We start from the raw sequence: 17,680 nt of genomic DNA on the forward strand, positions 1-17,680 counted from the left end.
GGGTAGCTATTTGACCGCAGTGTTCATCTTTTGTAACGTTAATAGATTGATAAGGCATCTCATCAAGGAATCTTAGCAGTTAAAGTAAAAACAGTGTAGCGACCCACACCGAAAGACGTGTTATATGTTAGGCTGTTAGTTGGTTGTTTACCAGTAGTGTTCACGTGGTCCGACATGCCAATCAACTTGCTGTCTGCTAATCACGGGAATGCCGAGAATGTTCGGATGCCGGGCATCCAGTGGTTGGCGAAGGGGCATGGAGGAGGGTGGTTGGGCTGGGGGGATGGAGCATTCGAAGTTAGGACCAGGTTTAGCGTCTGTTCTTTCTGTTACGTCTGGGTTTCACAAGATACGGTCACTATTGTTTTGTGGGCTACCTTTCTTTTATTTACCGTGGGCTAGGGCCAAACAGTTGTTTGGCTTACTAGTAGCCTGTGTACCGTTTGGTTAATAAACGTCAACTCAGGAACTTCATCTTATGCCTGGACGTTTGTTCCTTTCTGACCTAGTCAGTTCATCACAATAGATTTTAAAAGGCTAAATGATACTGTTGTTGTTTTAAAAGTGTGCTATATAAATGAAAATGAAATAAATGAAATTCAGTCAATTACACCACAGTACGACAACTACGCTGTTATAGCTACTAAGGTAGTGCTAAGTGCTAAACAAAAAAATATATTTTTCTTATTTGAATCTGTTATGGAAGTAAACTGCCAATATGCATCTTTTTCTATGGCTCTGCGGCCCAGTAACTCAACTTTCATAACATTTTGTTCAGGAAGCCTCAACCCTCAACTGTGATGCCAATTTGTTGAACAGTCATTTTCCTTGTAAAGATCTAGAAAAGTTTAGAGTGAAATACATGCCATGGTGACCAAAATATAGGTTCATCGGCTGTCCTTCACATTCACAGACGGTTGTCTTTATACTTAACAGATCATCTATGATGTCCCAAAGGCCCAACTCGTTCTCAGGTCACTTTCTGGTAGCAACCTTGCAGCTGGGTTTCACTATGCAACCAGGCCTACCCAAGCTGCTGCTGGGCCAAGGGCTGATTGGAATGGAACACTGGGAATTGCAGATGACCTGAAATAAATATTTTTCTTTCTGCCGTGTAAGATGTAGGCCTACTGCTTTTAACCGAGTTGAACACTGTTAAACACTACCATGGTCAGCAAACACTAGCCATGTCTCTACTTGAGAAAGGATTCTGTTCACAAAATTGTACTTTTATTGAATAAATACATTGTTATCCTTATTCCCGTGGCTTGACACTTCCTGAAGCTCCTAAGCATGTATCTAATCTTCCAGCGTGTCAGGTGTGTGTCAGGTGCTCACTTGAAGTTATCTGTACAACTCTCGGTTGTTGAATTTGTGTGGGAGTACTTAATATATTTTATGAGTGAAAAGTTCATATCTGCGAGTGTCAAATAATCTACTTGCTCTCAACTTTTCACAAATCTAACACAATAGACTAGTGTGCCTGGGGAGATAGTCTTGCGCAGCCTCTGACCTTACAGTCCAAGTACAGGGTCTCTATCTGTCTGCTATCCTCACTGGAGATGATCTGCATGACGTTAGCACTGCCAAAGCTTTTCTCCTCCACCTTCTCCACAGCTCGGATCTTGGACAGGGAGATGAAGGAGCTCTTCTGTTACGGAACGGGAAAGAAAGAAAAAAAAGACACAGATGACATGAAACGTGGTAACGTAAAATCACAGCAGTTGGCAAGGGAGGGGTTGTGTCTTTTGCATTGTGAGTAGCATTTCTACGCCTGTAGCTTCCACTGAATGTCTGGAAACAAATCTCAATGTCTGGAAAGAAATTTTCCCCCTGGGAGCAAAAAAAACATGCGAAAGGGGCCACAGACTTCTTCTTTTAACTCTCAATACTGCCAATCTACCCAGTAGCATAGCTTCAGGTACGTAACGGATACCTTCACCTGGTTTCACAATAATACGCCTTTCAACAATAATTCGTTTTTTCCCCAGCAGATGGAATCTGTCACCTTGGAGTGCTGTGTCCTGGAGTAGGACAGTATGTCTTTGTTGAGAGTGACAAAGTACTTCTTGAAGGGTGAGGCCATCAGCAAGCTCTTATCTTTGGTCCTGTGGAGAAGCAGGTAGCCTCCCTTCTCCATGGAGCCATACTTGAGACTCATCCTCTCCTTGAGAAAGAGGTCTGAGATAAACACACACCACACAATTAGCAAAACATGACTTGGAACTAAAGCTAGTATGGCTCGATTTCATCTGATCCTATGTAACATGAATACATAAACAGCATAACTAAATAATGAACTAGATCAGAGGATGGCCGACGACGCGGATCACCTCTTCAGTATCAACCCATTTGTATTCTAATCCACCTAGAACTTATTCTTAGCTAGCATGTGTTTCTTTAGCATTCCCGCTCATTACACCACTCGCAGACATAGATATGTCACAAAGTATATACGTTCAACTTCTAATCTTAGCAACCTATCCAGATCTTCTCTACCTGCCCTCTCTCTTTCTATAAAGCTCTTGAACTGCCGGTCTGCTGTGAATAAAGCAGACTTCATCCCGTCATTTACATCCCATGCTTCTCTGCACGCACTTGCGCTGACAGAGACATGGATCCGCCCAGACAACACTGCAACTCCAGCTGCTCTCTCAGTCAACCACTCGTTCTCTCACTCACCTCGCCCAACCGGGCAACCACATATTAAATACACATACACCCCACTTTCTGTTACTGCCAAATAATTTCAACACCATTATGTGATGCCAACTGATCCTTTCAAAGCATTTTTAGTTGTCCTCTATCGCCCACTAGGGCCACTAACTGACTTTGTGGAGGAGCTGGACATGCTCCTCAGCGTCCTCCCGGATGATGGAACACCGCTGATACTCCTTTGGGACTTCAACATCCACCTCGAAGGAACGCAGACCGTCGAGTTCAAGTCTCTTATGACTTCCTTCAACCTGAAGCTGCTGAACACACCGGCGACCCACAAGGCAGGAAACCAACTCAACCTCATCCTGACACGTAACTGTATCACTGACTTAACCTCTGTATCCCAACTACACATTTCTGATCACTCCTTCATCCAATTCTCTGTCTCTCTCCCTCCAACCCCTACTACCCTCCCCTACCCTCGTAACTTCCCGCCGCAACCTCTGCTCCCTATCTCCTTCCCATTTCTCCTCCATTGTCACATCCTCCCTCCCTCTCATTGACGAGTTCATGTCCCACCCCACAGACACGGCCACTAACACCCTGCTATCCACATTAACTGCATCACTTGACTCTCTGTCCCCTGTCAACCAGGCCTGCGCGATCTTCTCCCTCCTGCCCGTGGCTCACAGATCTTATTCGTGAAAAACGGTCAATCCTTCTGGCAGCTAAGAGGAGATGGCGCAAGTCTAAAGACGGTCTGGACCTTGATAAGTATCACTCCCTCCTCAAATCCTTCTCTGCCCACATAACTGATGCTAAACCCCACTACTTTCTGAACAAAATGAACTCTGCCTCAAACCCTCACAAACTTTTCTCTACCTTCTCCACCCTTCTTAACCCCTCATCCCCACCCCTCCCCCATCCAACTTTCTCTCTCAGAACAACCTGCTTGACCCCAACCAATCGGGCTTCAAGACTGGCCACTCCACAGAAGCCGCCTTCCTGTCAGTCACCACTGCCCTCCAGTTTGCCAGAGCGGCTTCGAGGTCATCCGTCATCTTTCTGCTGGACCTCTCTGCAGTATTTGATACAGTTAACCATCAAATCCTGGTCGCCAGACTCTCTGAGATGGGTATCACTGGCACTGCACTTCAGTGGATCTCTTCCTACCTTTCGGAAAGATCCTACCAAGTCTCCTGGGAAGGCAAAGTGTTGGGCCCCCACCAGCTCTCCACTGGTGTCCCACAGGGCTCCGTCCTTGGACCCCTCCTCTTCTCTCTGTACACCACCTCACTTGGACCAATCATCACCTCCCATGGCTTCTCCTACCACTGCTATGCTGACAACACGTAGCTGTACCTGTCGTTCCCCCTGACTGATCTGGGGATCTCAAGTAGGATCGAGGTCTGCCTCACAGACATCTCCGCCTGGATGACCAAGCACCACTTCCAGCTGAACCTAGCCAAAACAGAACTCCTCATCATCCCGGCCAAACCCTCCATCTCCCACAATATCTCAATCACCAGGGATCGGCGACGGTGACCTCTTCATCCTCTCCCAGGAACCTTGGGGTGACCATGGATGACAAGCTCTCCCTCACAGCCTACATTGCTGCGGTCTCCCGGTCGTGTAGATTCACCCTCTACAACATCCGGAAGATCAAGAGATACCTGTCTGAGCATTCCACCCAGCTGCTAGTCCAAGCACTTGTCCTTTCCAAGTTGGACTACTGCAACTCGCTGCTCGCCGGTCTCCCAGCATGCGCAACCCGCCATCTTCAGAGGATTCAAAATCTGGCGGCCCATCCGGTCTTCTATCTACCTCCCATGTTACCCCGCTCCTCATCTCCCTCCACTGGCTTCCCATCACGGCCCGTATCAGATTCAAGACTCTGGTACTGACCTTCCGAGCGGTGAACGGGACTGCACCCGACTGCATCAAGTCTCTCCTCCAGCCTTACACACCCACCCGCCACCTACGGTCTTCTTCTGACAACAGTCTGGTGGTCCCACCACTCAAGAGCGCCCAGCCCCAACACAAGCTCTTCTCCTGTCTGGAGAAGAGCTTGTTTATTATTGTATATTGTATATTAGGATGTATATATATTGTATATTAGGATGTTTATTATTATAAGAGATTCCCCCAATGGTGGAATCAACTCCCCACCTCCATCAGGGTTACTGACTGTCTCCCCACCTTCAAGAAAAGGCTCAAGACGCACTTGTTCCGGGGGTTAAACGGCACTTAGGAATGATTGGCTGGATGTTTTCCTCCAGGATTACAATGACTCTTATTGAGAGACTTCTTGCTCTTGTTGGGTTGTTGTAACCATCTTAAAATTATTGTACTTGCTGTGTAATATATTATTGTTGTTTGCTTTTTCCACAGGTACACTCTTGCACTTTTGAGGTTCTTGCTGTTTAATTGTAACTACATCCTCTTATTATTCTTCCCTTTGGGACTTATTTGGTTTTACAATGTATGCTACATGTTTGGCTACCCGCAATGTTTGGGGGTATCTCGTTGTTATGATCAGTGACCTATGCACTTTTGTAAAACTCTCTTGGAAGTCGCTTTGGACAAAAGTGTCCGCTAAATGCATGAATGTAATGTAAATGTAACATATAAACATAATTCACTTTTTAAAAGGAACATCATTTCTGATTTTGTGTGGGACAGTTTCATAGCCAACACCTTCCGAGTCACCACAGGTGACCAGCTTGCTGATGAAGTCTTTGAGCTGGGTGATGCCCTGCTGGATGGCAGGCTGCAGGGGAACCATCCAGGGCTCTTTACAGCAGCAGGTCAGGGTATCCAGGTTACCAATGGTCTGAATGGCCTGAAGGAGGACCAAAGCATCACACTGCCAAGACTGCATTTTAAACCAAACATTGTTTGACATCAAACTGCCTTCTGTAAATGTTTTAACTGCATTAGTCTAGAGAAAGAAATAATTATTTTCAAAACAAAATTTTTGTTTTTACAATTGTTGCCAGACATCTGTCTACAGTATGAAGTAAACCAATTAGATCTTTAGTCATCTAAAGTCGACCCTGTATCATTTCCCTTACCTTAGCCAACAGAAGCAGTGTGCGACTGGTACGGGCATCAGCGTGCTTTTCGCGAAGGTGGAAGAGTTTGGGGGACATGATGGCCGGAGAGATAAAGCGCAGACACAGGAAACTGGTAACGGCTATGAACTTCACCTTCTGTGAAGGAAGGTAAGGAAAAAACAGATTTGAACCGAGAGATGTAAAATTCACTGTCATTGTTATAATTGATTGAGTTAAACAGATGTTAAGATGGACATTTTGGACAAAGAAACGTTGTAAGAGGGCCCATTGTAAGAGGGTAGGAGAGTCTACAGAGCACTTTGATAAGATTTGAACTGAGATGGAAACAACATGATGAAATGACCAGATTGACTCCTTAGTGTTAAAACATATGTTAAAATGGACATTTGTATCATTCTGACCCGGTACTCTGGCTCGGGGAAGCGCTTGTGGACACGCTGGTAAAGCTGCTTGAAGGCCTGGCACAGAGCCACAGGGCAGTAAGAGGCTGACTGGAGGATGGCATGCAGCAGGTCAGAGAGATAGGACTGGAGGAGGTTGGCACTCTGCTGAATCACCTCCGCTTCCGTGTGCACCCGGTGGAGACCTGCACACCTGTATCCACAAATGGACTGAACAAAATTGAAGACTGGCGCGTATAGCATGTAAGAACAATTTCCAGGGAGATGCTTCAGAAAGTTCAGACCGCCATTTGATTTGAACTGCAGGAAATTATAGGCCCTGAGAAATTGTTAATCATTAGGGTTACCCTAACCCTTAGGGTCATCATTGTTAATACGATTTATTCTGGTCAGTGATCCATACTTCTTACCCAGCCTCCTTCAGCTCTACTTTGTTGGGGTCCAGTTCCACATACTTCTTCTCTTCGAAGATCCTGTTGATCAGAGGGCCCAGAAGCCTGTGCATATACTGCATGCCGGCCACCTGGGGAAAGCGAAAAAACAAGATGGCAGATATGAGCCGAAGCATCCGTTTTCACAACAAACAGGTTTTGTTGATGTTCGCTAGATAAAATGATTGACTGCATTTAGTGCACAAAGAGAAGGTACATTGTTACGGTCCTTTAATTCTAGGGACAAGACAGAGGTCTAACAAGGAGTGTTAGGCAGTATGCACATAAGTAACATGATGGTTGAAAAAATAAGTCATATTTATTATACAAACGCCACAGGGTAACAATGAACTGTGCTACAGAAAAGTAATTGAAAAGTGTCCCAACTACCTAAAAACCTACCTAACCCAAAAAATGCCCCTTATACTAAACATATGATGTGGCGCAGTACAAAAACACAAAGAAGTGTTTACCTTCAAAAATGACTCCATGGATTTAGAAGCTAAGGAGTTGCTACGAAACAAAGTATTGGGTTCACCTGGAAGAGAGATGAGAGGCCATGAAAGGAGGAACCTCATGAACATATATTGAGACAGACAAATAAATCATAAAGACTAAAGCAAATATTAGCTCAGTGAGGCCCACACACTAGATATTACTGAGTAAATTCAAAACACAGGATACTAAGGTGTCCAAATGCAACAATTCAAGAATTACTTACTGGTCCTATCTAGTTCCAATTTGAACAGAACATCCAAGAACTCCTTGGCCAATCCCTGACCCAGGAAGAGCTTCACAAGGTTGGATGCAACCTCTTGTCGGCTCTCTGCGGTGGTCGTCTCATCAATGAGCATGATTAAGTCTGGCCAGTTGCCCTGCAAACAACAGAGGGTAGGACAGGGTGTCTCATACGGTTCAAAGAAAACTAACCAAAACTAAACAAACTAACGTCTAACCAAAACTCAGACTGTATGGTACAAATCCCAATGGCAACAGAGAATGGATTGAGTCAATAAAGGGCTCCAAACTAAAGGTCAAAGAACCATGACTGATCAATGAATTTGTATGGCATGATCTAAAGAGTCCATTAAACCGGTACGTTTCTACAATTTACTTATAAAGTAGGTAACAGGTGTACAACCGAATTTCATCGGATTGACGTAACCCGGGGCAACCTGAGGGGCATTGAGGTTTGAAGTCAGAGGTGTGGCACAGATCTGACTCTCACATTGAGATGGGCTCCCACAGATTGGCACAGGAGCTCCGTGAGCGGCTGGTAGTGACTGGAGGGCAGAACTGTCTCATCTCGGAGACGGAGTTGCAGGCGCAGAGATCCCAGAGTGCCTCTGGTGGATGGAAAAGACATAAAAAGGCAGAGTAAGTCGATAGCTGAACAAAGAAGAAAATATGACCAAACAAGAAGCAAATATTACCTGAGACAGAAATGTGGCACAGGAAAAGAGATAGCCAACCAGTGCTAGTCTGTCACTTTTGATATACAATAAGGTTAGTTTAGGTGTAGGTCATTATGTGTATTAGAGGTCCAGTATATTGTATATTGCTTAATATTTTGTATATTCGGATGTTTATTATTATTTTATTTGTATTTTAGCTCATCATAGATGTAATCTATGTTCTTAGTACTTACAGTGCCTCGCGAAAGTATTCGGCCCCCTTGAACTTTTAGACCTAACTTTTTTAACAAATCAAAAACTGAAAAATTGGGCGTGCAAAATTATTCGGCCCCCTTAACTTAATACTTTGTAGCACCACCTTTTGCTGCGATTACAGCTGTAAGTCGCTTGGGGTGTGTCTATTAGTTGTGCACATCGAGAGACTTAAATTTTTGCCCATTCCTCCTTGCAAAACAGCTCGAGCTCAGTGAGGTTGGATGGAGAGCGTTTGTGCACAGCAGTTCAGTTCTTTCCACAGATTCTCAATTGGATTCAGGTCTGGACTTTGACTTGGCCATTCTAACACCTGGATATGTTTATTTGTGAACCATTCCATTGTAGATTTTGCTTTATGTTTTGGATCATTGTCTTGTTGGAAGACAAATCTCCGTCCCAGTCTCAGGTCTTTTCCAGACTCCATCAGGTTATCTTCCAGAATGGTCCTGTATTTGGCTCCATCCATCTTCCCATCAATTTTAACCATCTTCCCTGTCCCTGCTGAAGAAAAGCAGGCCCAAACCATGATGCTGCCACCCCCATGTTTGACAGTGGGGATGGTGTGTTCAGGGTGATGAGCTGTGTTGCTTTTACACCAAACATAACGTTTTGCATTGTTGCCAAAAAGTTCGATTTTGGATTCATCTGACCAGAGCACTTTCTTCCACATGTTTGGTGTGTCTCCCAGGTGGCTTTTGGCAAACTTTAAATGACACCTTTATGGATATCTTTAAGAAATTGATTTCTTCTTGCAACTCTTCCATAAAGGCCAGATTTGTGCAGTATACTACTGATTGTTGTCCTATGGACAGAGTCTCCCACCTCAGCTGTAGATCTCTGCAGTTCATCCAGAGTGATCATGGGCCTCTTGGCTGCATCTCTGATCAGTCTTCTTGTATGAGCTGAAAGTTTAGAGGGACGGCCGGGTCTTTGGATTTGCAGTGGTCTGATCCTCCTTCCATTTCAATATTGTTGCTTGCACAGTGCTCCTTGGGATGTTTTAAGCTTGGGAAATCTTTTTGTATCCAAATCCGACTTTAAACTTCTCCACAACAGTATCTCGGACCTGCCTGGTGTGTTCCTTGTTCTTCATGATGCTCTCTGCGCTTTAAACGGACCTCTGAGACTATCACAGAGCAGGTGCATTTATATAGAGACTTGATTGCACAGAGGTGGATTCTATTTATCATCCTTAGTCATTTAGGTCAACATTGGATCATTCAGAGATGCTCACTGAACTTCTGGAGTGTTTTCCTGCACTGAAAGTAAAGGGCCTGAATACTTTTGCACGCCAAATTTCAGTTTTTGATTTGTTAAAAATGTTTGAAATATCCAATACATTTCGTTCCACTTCATGATTGTGTCCCACTTGTTGTTGATTTTTCATAAAAAAATTACATTTGTATGTTTATGTTTAAGGCCTGAAATGTGGCAAAAGGTTGAAAAATTCAAGGGGGCCGAATACTTTCGCAAGGCATTGTATATGTTATGTTATGCCAGGTTGCTTGCGTTGTCTTGTCCCAATAATTTTTGTGCCCAGTCTGACCTTGTGTTGGTCTGTGCACCTGACAATAAAAAACTTGAAACTTGAATTCGGAAAATGTAAAGATAGCGTCCTTGGGGGTAGTTCAGTTCTGGATAGAGAATGAATAAAGTTTGATAAAACAATTATATCATGTCATATGCTGATTGACTGACTGACTAGACAAGACGTTATAACTCACATACTTTGATGAATTTCGGGACTGTAGTGAAAATAAAACTGGTGTCAACATTAGATGTCCAGACATTTTGGAAGCTACAGTGACTAAATGTACAGTCTTCAATCTATTGTATTTATTATTGCTGTACCTGACCCTGACTTTAATTGACAACTGTAGCTTCTGTGAATACCATGCATTTTACAACCTTTAAAATTCACACAGCCACTATCTTGTTAGAGCCATAAATAACCTGTGGGGGACTAAAAGGAGTTTGGGTGGGGAGTGACATTTCCAAGATTAACAGCTCTCAGTACAACGGATTCAAATCAGCCACACAGACAGGCACAGACTGCAACACCTTTCTCCCTGCTGAGGAGGGGCTGGCACACAAAGATGAGTCATCAGACCACAACTCCACTCATTGTTTCCTGGGAGAAACACCCAATGACTAGCCACCACAAGCAGAAATCTTCTTGTCTGCTTGTCAGAAATCCAATCTGGGGGAGGGATGGCAGGCAGGGGTGGGGGGGGGGGGGGGTGAGGGAGACAACACAAACAAATACAACAACAGCTTGAATCTTCTAAAACAGAAAGGAAGGAGAGGCTTATGCAAGGAGAGAGGGATTATGTGGTCTTGAATTGAGAATAAAAATGTATCCACTGAAACAAAGTCATAAAACATTTAGTGGAACCCATTGCCTTCTAAGGACACCCTCCTGAAAATGATAGTTGGATGCTATTGTCGTGCAGGCAGGACAATATTTTATTTGATACATTTTCATAACTATGGGTGATTGTGAATATGGAGGAAATCCTGTTAGTTTCAGGGATTTTTGATAGTTTTATAATCCTTTGTTTGGGATTGGTGCTTGACATTTCAAGTAACCCTCCTTCCATTAGGAAAAATGGAAATCAGAGAGGAACTACGCGGCAGACAGATGTCCATAAATAATGACTATCAGCTAAAACAACAATCACCAAAGCTCCAAAGGATTTTGTAAAACTAAGCCCAATTTTATATTTTTTAAATAACACATGCAGTATCATTTTTGCGCTTCTTACCAGTATCTTATGTTAGAACATTTGGAAACATGAGGGAATTAGGAAGAAGGTGTGTATATATGTATGAAAAAAAAATTGAACTGAAAAACAACAAGCTTGCTTTAACAAACAAAAAGAGACAGGGTGTGAGTCTGACAGGCGCCTGATGGAGTCATGCAGCTCACAAGGGGGGGAAGTAAACACTGATGTGTGGCAAAGTCACAATGATCATGCAGTAAAGGACATGGCCCTTTAATCTTACAATCACAAGGACTTCCCTTCCAGGGTTTGCTCGGAACAATGATGAATCAGGTTTGATGTTTTTGTATCAGGCTGATACAACTGTAAGCAGAGTAGTGAGGTTCACCTGAGCTCACGGTGGGCATGCAACCAAACAGAAGTTTTTCCCATTCCTCCTTAATCAGTCAGTCACTATGATTGACAGATTGAGAGGTGGGTGCCAACGGCATTCGATACTTAGCTGTTGTTATTTTACATGCTGAAACAGTGTCGTACTTGAATGTAACAGTTGGAATCTTTCAATCATAGGACCAAACCACACTATCGAAGGCCTAGCATATTTGCTGGTGTGACTGACTTAAGCTGAGTGTTTGGGGTGGTTAGCTGTGTGTGTGAGTCAGAGGAGCGATGGCTGGCCATCGCTTCACACCCGACGCCAAACCCACTGGCTACAGGTTGTTTACAAATCCCTGCTAGGTAAAACTCTGTCTTACCTTAGCTCATTGGTCACCATAGTAATACCCACCCGTAGCACGCGTTCTAGCAGGTACATCTCACTGGTTACCCCCAAAGCCAATTCCTCATTTGGTCGACTTTCCAGTTCTCTGCTGCCAATGACTGGAACGTATTACAAAAGACTCTGATGCTGGAGACTTTCATCTCCCTCTCCAGCTTTAAGCACCAGCTGTCAAAGCAGCTCACAGATCACTGCACCTGTACATAAACAGCCCATCTATCTACCTCATCCCAATAGTGTATTGATTTATTTAATCTTGCTCCTTTGCACTCCAGTATTTCTACCTGCACTTTTATCCTCAGTGTTAAACAGTTTTATTGTAATTAATGTGCTTATTATGCTTGCTTATTCTATGTGAAACTCTGTTGTATGTGTCTTATTGCTGTGTTGTATCTTGGCCAGGTCGCAGTTGTAAATTACAACTTGTTTTCAACAAGCCTACCTGGCTAAATAAAGGTGAAATACATAAAAATAAATAAAAAGGTTGACCCCCTGACAGGGAAGGCGAGAGAGTTAAGTTTCTAAACTTATGAAGTATTAAAGGCTTCGCCAACAGCCTTTGTTTGAGGGACTAATCTGTATACTGAGGAGACTGTTTGTATCATATATTGAAAGAAATCCTGCTCTACTCCTCTTCCCTTTTATATAAGCCCCAGACGACCCACTCCTTCTTGCTGTTTCCCTCTCTCATTCTCTAATCCCACCCAAAGTCCACATGGCCAAATTATCCAGTATGGGGGAGAAATAAAGCAGGGATTTGCCCTGGGAAAGGATTAGTACTTCCTGTCGGCACCGGAACAGACTTACAAAGTGTGCATGCAAACACACACCCATGCCCAAAGGGCAATGATGGTATCTCCAACACACACATGCATGTAGACACAAACACACACACACACCCGTGCACACACACTTGTGCACATACGGTGTAAACTAAAATACAAATACACACACAGAGCACGCATTCACACATGCATACCTCCATCAGTCCCTTTAAAACATAAACACATTCCATCTCCTCGGACGATCTCTACATTGTCTTCCCACAACACAGCACGAGATGTCTTCTGTTTCATCTGGGATGCTCACTATGCACAGTCCACACGCCATCAAGATGGCATTTTGTCCTTAAAATAACATATTCCCATGTTGTTATTGACTCAGAGTTGCACCATAACCACTGGCAGCTAAGGGAATACTTACTCGTGCTGGCTGTGTTTGGGTTTTTCGGGCACCAATCGGAACCAGCCTTCCTCCTGTTGCGCTGATTGCAACCTGTGGATGTTGAACAGAACCTGACAGGGGGGAAGAGAACCAGAAAGATGGAACAACAGCCCGGTCTTGATGGCCTCATTCATTTCCAAACACAGTCCAGAGGAAAACCGGCCTCTCGCATACATCTTACCTTGCCCAGAAAGTCGTTCTTGCTGACCAGGTCCCAGTCCCACACCTCCACACTCAGGGGGCTGTCAGGAAGGGTGTCGTCTAGCTCAAACTCAAAGCTCTCATTCCAGCGAGGGTAACAAGACTTCTTGATCACCTGTGCAGGCAAAGTAATCGGGGAGGGTCGTCATTTTAAAATAAATTGTTTAACTAAATGCTTTTATGTTTCTTCCCATTGGCACTTACTTGCTTTTCACAATGTAAGCTTCATGTTTTGGCTACCCGCAATGTTTTTGAGGCTCTCTATCTCGTTGTTTATGATCATTGACCTATGCACTTTTGTAAAGCTGTCTCGCTTTGGATAAAAGCGTCAGCTAAATGAATACATGTAAATGTAATGTAAAAGGTTATTTTAAAAGGTCAGACTTGTGTTTTGCATATGCAGTTGTACATAACAGAACAGCAAAAAAGGGGGGCAGTGATAAATGAGGCTTACTGTGCTTTCGTGAGTTTTGCCGTTGTAACATACTCTGACAAAGGGGTCCGAGGCACCGTTCCGATCTTTCTTTGCCAGGTCTCTGTTGAACACAGTCACAGAGAACATGACTGAGGTGCAGTGAAGGCGCAGATCTTAGCCAACCTGCTCAAAGTGTGCAGATGTGTGTCCACCAACTAAATCTAATTTCAAGTTGGGATGGAATCTTTTTTTGGCACAATGTAACTAATGGGTAAGAGAGAGCACTAAATGGTTAGCTTGGCAAAGTAATAAACACTCCAACTGTGTGTGACTGTGTGTATGTGTGAGTGTGTGTATCCAGATGCTACCACAGATGGGCTCTAATACCCTGCACACAGGATGCCCACATATCCCAGGGAGCACTAGGTATTTATGATGGAGATATAATGATTCAGTTCACCTACGCTTCGAACTTGCATGACACGCCTATCTGATGACGACATTCATATACACGTGTTTATAACAAAAGTTGGGTTTTGAGGCAATCCATGCAAGGTAATCCAATACTAAACTATATTACTATGAGATTAAAATAGCAAGTAAACAGCAATAAGCTTTGTTCTCAAAAGGAAGAGGAAAACTCTAATAGCCTTTCACTGATATAATCATACATACAGATGTTATTTCAGCAACCTTTAGTGTAAAATTGTGTGTAAATGTGTGGTAGACGCTTACATTTTTCACAATCAAACATGTACACAAGCGTGTACGCTTGTCTAATGAAAGTGTAAAATACTGGTGGAGGTGGACTGCCCACTCTCCCTGCCAAGTATATCCATATGCATCCCACAGGCGATTAGTCACTCTCCTGACAGTGTACTAATAACATCTGTGTCATGTCCTACCTGGCCTCCAGCACTTGACTGGGCTAACATTTGTCTCTGTCTCTTTGTGTCTCTCTGTGTTGGGTCTCTGTCTCTCTTTGTCTCTCTCTCTGTCCGCCTCTCAGTCTCTTTCTTTGGCTCTCTGTCTCACACACACACACACACACACACACACAACCTACCTGGCTTCCAGTACTTGGCAACGCAGTATTCTAGGGATGTCCGCGTCCCCCAGCACTGACACCTGGAGGTGGATCTCCCCCTGTACCTCCTCATCTGGGTCCATTTTTGTCAGGTTCACCCACCCATCCACACCTGCAACACAGCAGCAATACAACATGGCTAAGCAATGTTACTATGGGAGACTGCAATAGGAGATTCATTGATTTTATATTTTAAGTCGGGGCGTTTTGAGTGTGCAGTGTTTTCAGAATGATTTAAAATATGTAAAATAATTTGACAATTATTATGCACACAGTAAATCACAAACACATAAACATACTCACTCTGCATCTCTCTCTCCCTCCAGTATCTCTCTCACACACAAAGAGCCTAAACCAGGTTAGTGTGTTATATCCTTTCTCTGTGTCTCTGGCTTTATGAGGCTTAATGTAATAGATCTTATGCCTATGACGATCCATTTGCTTCTGCCTGAGTAGATCTTGAATCTGCTTTAACCCGACTCTCCCTGTATTAGCTGCCACAACACATCCATTGCACAAGCTGCGGTTAGGAGTGAACCACAATGCCAACATGTCACAACCTTTCACCTAGGAACTAAACTAAAACCCGATCCACAAATTGACAATGTGATTGATTTTTCAGCTCGATGCCATGACAACACGAGAAGAGAAAACATGTCAAAGAGGCTATCCAACATGAGTTGAATTCTGGACCTGATCAAATTCGCAAAAGGGTTATCAAGGGGTATTCAAGCTTGTATTGACATTCCCTATGTAATCTTTCCCAAATCGGGGGAACTCACATCGGGGATATAAATACAAATGTCTCTCTCAAGTGCTGGCCAAAGGAGGAGAGCTAGGACTCTCAGGTACATCGTCCTGGGTTGTGGACTAATAATCAAGAGTGTTCCATAGCGTTGTCAAGCACTTTGTTTACTCTTCTGAGACACTTGCAGGAGTGTTTTTTTTCTTCCTGATTGGTATTCTGGGGCATGGCTCGTCAAGTCCCATTCTTTTTGCTGGCTGAGACTGAAATAAACCCTGAATGGCTAGCCGGTGGAAAAACAATGTTAGATTTGTTTTGTTTTCATGAGTATTTGATCTGAAACCCCACAGAGCATTGGTCAGTGTGGGTGAAATAAAAATCAACTTACACTTTGGTGGTTTATGGTTGCTGTAAGTATATTTATATTTGTTTATTTATATTTGGTCTCCATATGCAACTGGTGTTATATTTTTTATATCTTTTTTATAATATCCGTACTCACTTTGTAAATTGTATGTATACTTCTGTCCACTTTGCTGCTGCAATGCCCGAATTCCCCATTGTAGGACGAATAAAGGTATATGTTATCTTAAGGAGATGGAGACATCTAAGAAGTGTGTGGATGTTCATGTTTCATAGTACTCCGTTTATTTTTGGAGTAACCTTTCTTTTCAGCTGGACATACTATGCTAGGCTACTATGAATATAGGTAACAGCAAACCTGCCATGACCACAACCTCAACCATGTCTTTCTTGAATAAAGGAACTGAGTGGAGACAATGAGTCAGCTAGCCTTTGTAATGCTTCTGAGACAACCCCCCTCGAGATGTCACTGTGTGTTGTAGCATAATAGACCGTTAGGAGAGATTACTGCCACTTTAGAAAGTTGACATCTGTGTTAAAAAAATACAAATAAAAAACATTTGCTGCATCAGACCTCAGCAAAGACCAGTGGGCACAGGCGATAGGTTCCTCCTTAAAAATGTTCAAACAGTGACTGACTACCACCCACTTACACATGAGTATATACACACACACACACACACACAATAGGGGTCTCTAACCTTTCAAGCCCTGACCTCTCATGCTTCAAAAAGAGATTCAGTGTGCATATGTCTCTCTTTTCTCTCTCCCTCTCCCTGCCACTCCTGTTCTGAGGGTCCTTACAGATGATAGTTTAGAGATTGTCTCTCAAGGTTTTTTTTCGCAGAACCCAAAACCCTCCTCGTTCACACCCTCGCAGTGCTACTTGCTCCCCAAATGGGGACCAGCTTCTGAGGTCCTTTCCCCATGAAAACGATTTCATCAGAAACAGCAGTTTAGGAGATGAAGCAGATAAAGGGGTGATGATGGGTTTACAGCCCAGGAGGGTCACCCAATCTTCTAAAAACCCTCTCTTAAGGCACTTCCCCTTGAAAACTGTGATGTCCAGCAGGGTCACTACTCATCCTCTTTTGTTTGGCCAAGCTTTCAAGAATAAGGTTGTCCCTGACTTGATGAGTTGCTTTCCAAAGCAACTAATTTGCGCCAGCTTATGGGGAAAAGCGGGCGAACAACCATGCTCTGGTTACATGTGACGACATGACTTAAGCAAAACAATGAATATTCAAAAGATTCCCTGAAGAACGCCCTCTCTAGTTTTAGCAATTCTGGGTAATGTCCTTGCCCCCGCTATTCCAATGAACGGTGAATGTGTTGAGAATTTGTCTTGTCCCACTTACGGCTTATTTGTTGTAGCGGTTGTAACATTTCTAAATCACGTCTGGCATTTGTGAAGCAGAGTGCACGGTCATAAAAAACGAGGACCCCAAACGGCACACAGAAACCCACAATCACGTCTCGCCATTATGATTGGCACCTTGCTGGAGTGGGTCATAATGAGGGATCCCACTCTCCCATCTTGGTGAGTGCAAGGGAACTGGCACACAGCAGGAAATCACTGCCATCCCTGCATGGGAGCCAGCTGTGAGTGAGATTCCACCACCCACAGCCATACCAGTGTTACAATAATGGACGTCCCCACTGTGTGCTGTGTCTCAGCCCCCACCCCCCAAATCTTGTCGTGAACCACAGGCATTTGTTGCCAATCACCCCCTGTATTTATCCATATGAGCCTCCCCTACCTTTACCAAGGTAGCTCATGAGATATTGGGTCCCAGACATCCAATATCTCAAGTAAGCGCAGCCTGGATTGAATAGATGTTTCTATAACCACAAAATCCATAATTCTGGCTTTGCAGTAAAACAAGAAAAGAAAATGTTAGGTCGTT

At 43.7% G+C, this 17,680-nt stretch overlaps 1 protein-coding gene across 2 annotated transcripts in view; it reads right to left on the reverse strand.

Moving 5' to 3' along the window:
- rasa4 (RAS p21 protein activator 4) overlaps positions 1 to 17,680 on the reverse strand; it is a 62,447-nt gene that overhangs the window by 6,751 nt on the left and 38,016 nt on the right. Inside the window, exons 5-17 of one of the 2 annotated variants that reach the window (XM_084698043.1) lie at positions 14,645 to 14,777; positions 13,618 to 13,699; positions 13,144 to 13,278; positions 12,942 to 13,033; positions 7,796 to 7,913; positions 7,289 to 7,442; positions 7,041 to 7,105; positions 6,547 to 6,659; positions 6,137 to 6,329; positions 5,733 to 5,870; positions 5,356 to 5,500; positions 2,009 to 2,181; positions 1,514 to 1,651 (exon numbers count right to left, since the gene is read on the reverse strand). In XM_084698043.1, the coding sequence (XP_084554169.1) occupies positions 1,514 to 1,651; positions 2,009 to 2,181; positions 5,356 to 5,500; positions 5,733 to 5,870; positions 6,137 to 6,329; positions 6,547 to 6,659; positions 7,041 to 7,105; positions 7,289 to 7,442; positions 7,796 to 7,913; positions 12,942 to 13,033; positions 13,144 to 13,278; positions 13,618 to 13,699; positions 14,645 to 14,777 (1,679 nt within the window). The remainder of the gene's footprint in view (positions 1 to 1,513; positions 1,652 to 2,008; positions 2,182 to 5,355; positions 5,501 to 5,732; positions 5,871 to 6,136; positions 6,330 to 6,546; positions 6,660 to 7,040; positions 7,106 to 7,288; positions 7,443 to 7,795; positions 7,914 to 12,941; positions 13,034 to 13,143; positions 13,279 to 13,617; positions 13,700 to 14,644; positions 14,778 to 17,680) is intronic. The other variant, XM_084698044.1, reaches the window with a different exon arrangement.

Source organism: Hypomesus nipponensis, chromosome 5, assembly GCF_054491055.1.
Source record: "Hypomesus nipponensis isolate SF chromosome 5, ASM5449105v1, whole genome shotgun sequence".
Taxonomy (NCBI): domain Eukaryota; kingdom Metazoa; phylum Chordata; class Actinopteri; order Osmeriformes; family Osmeridae; genus Hypomesus; species Hypomesus nipponensis.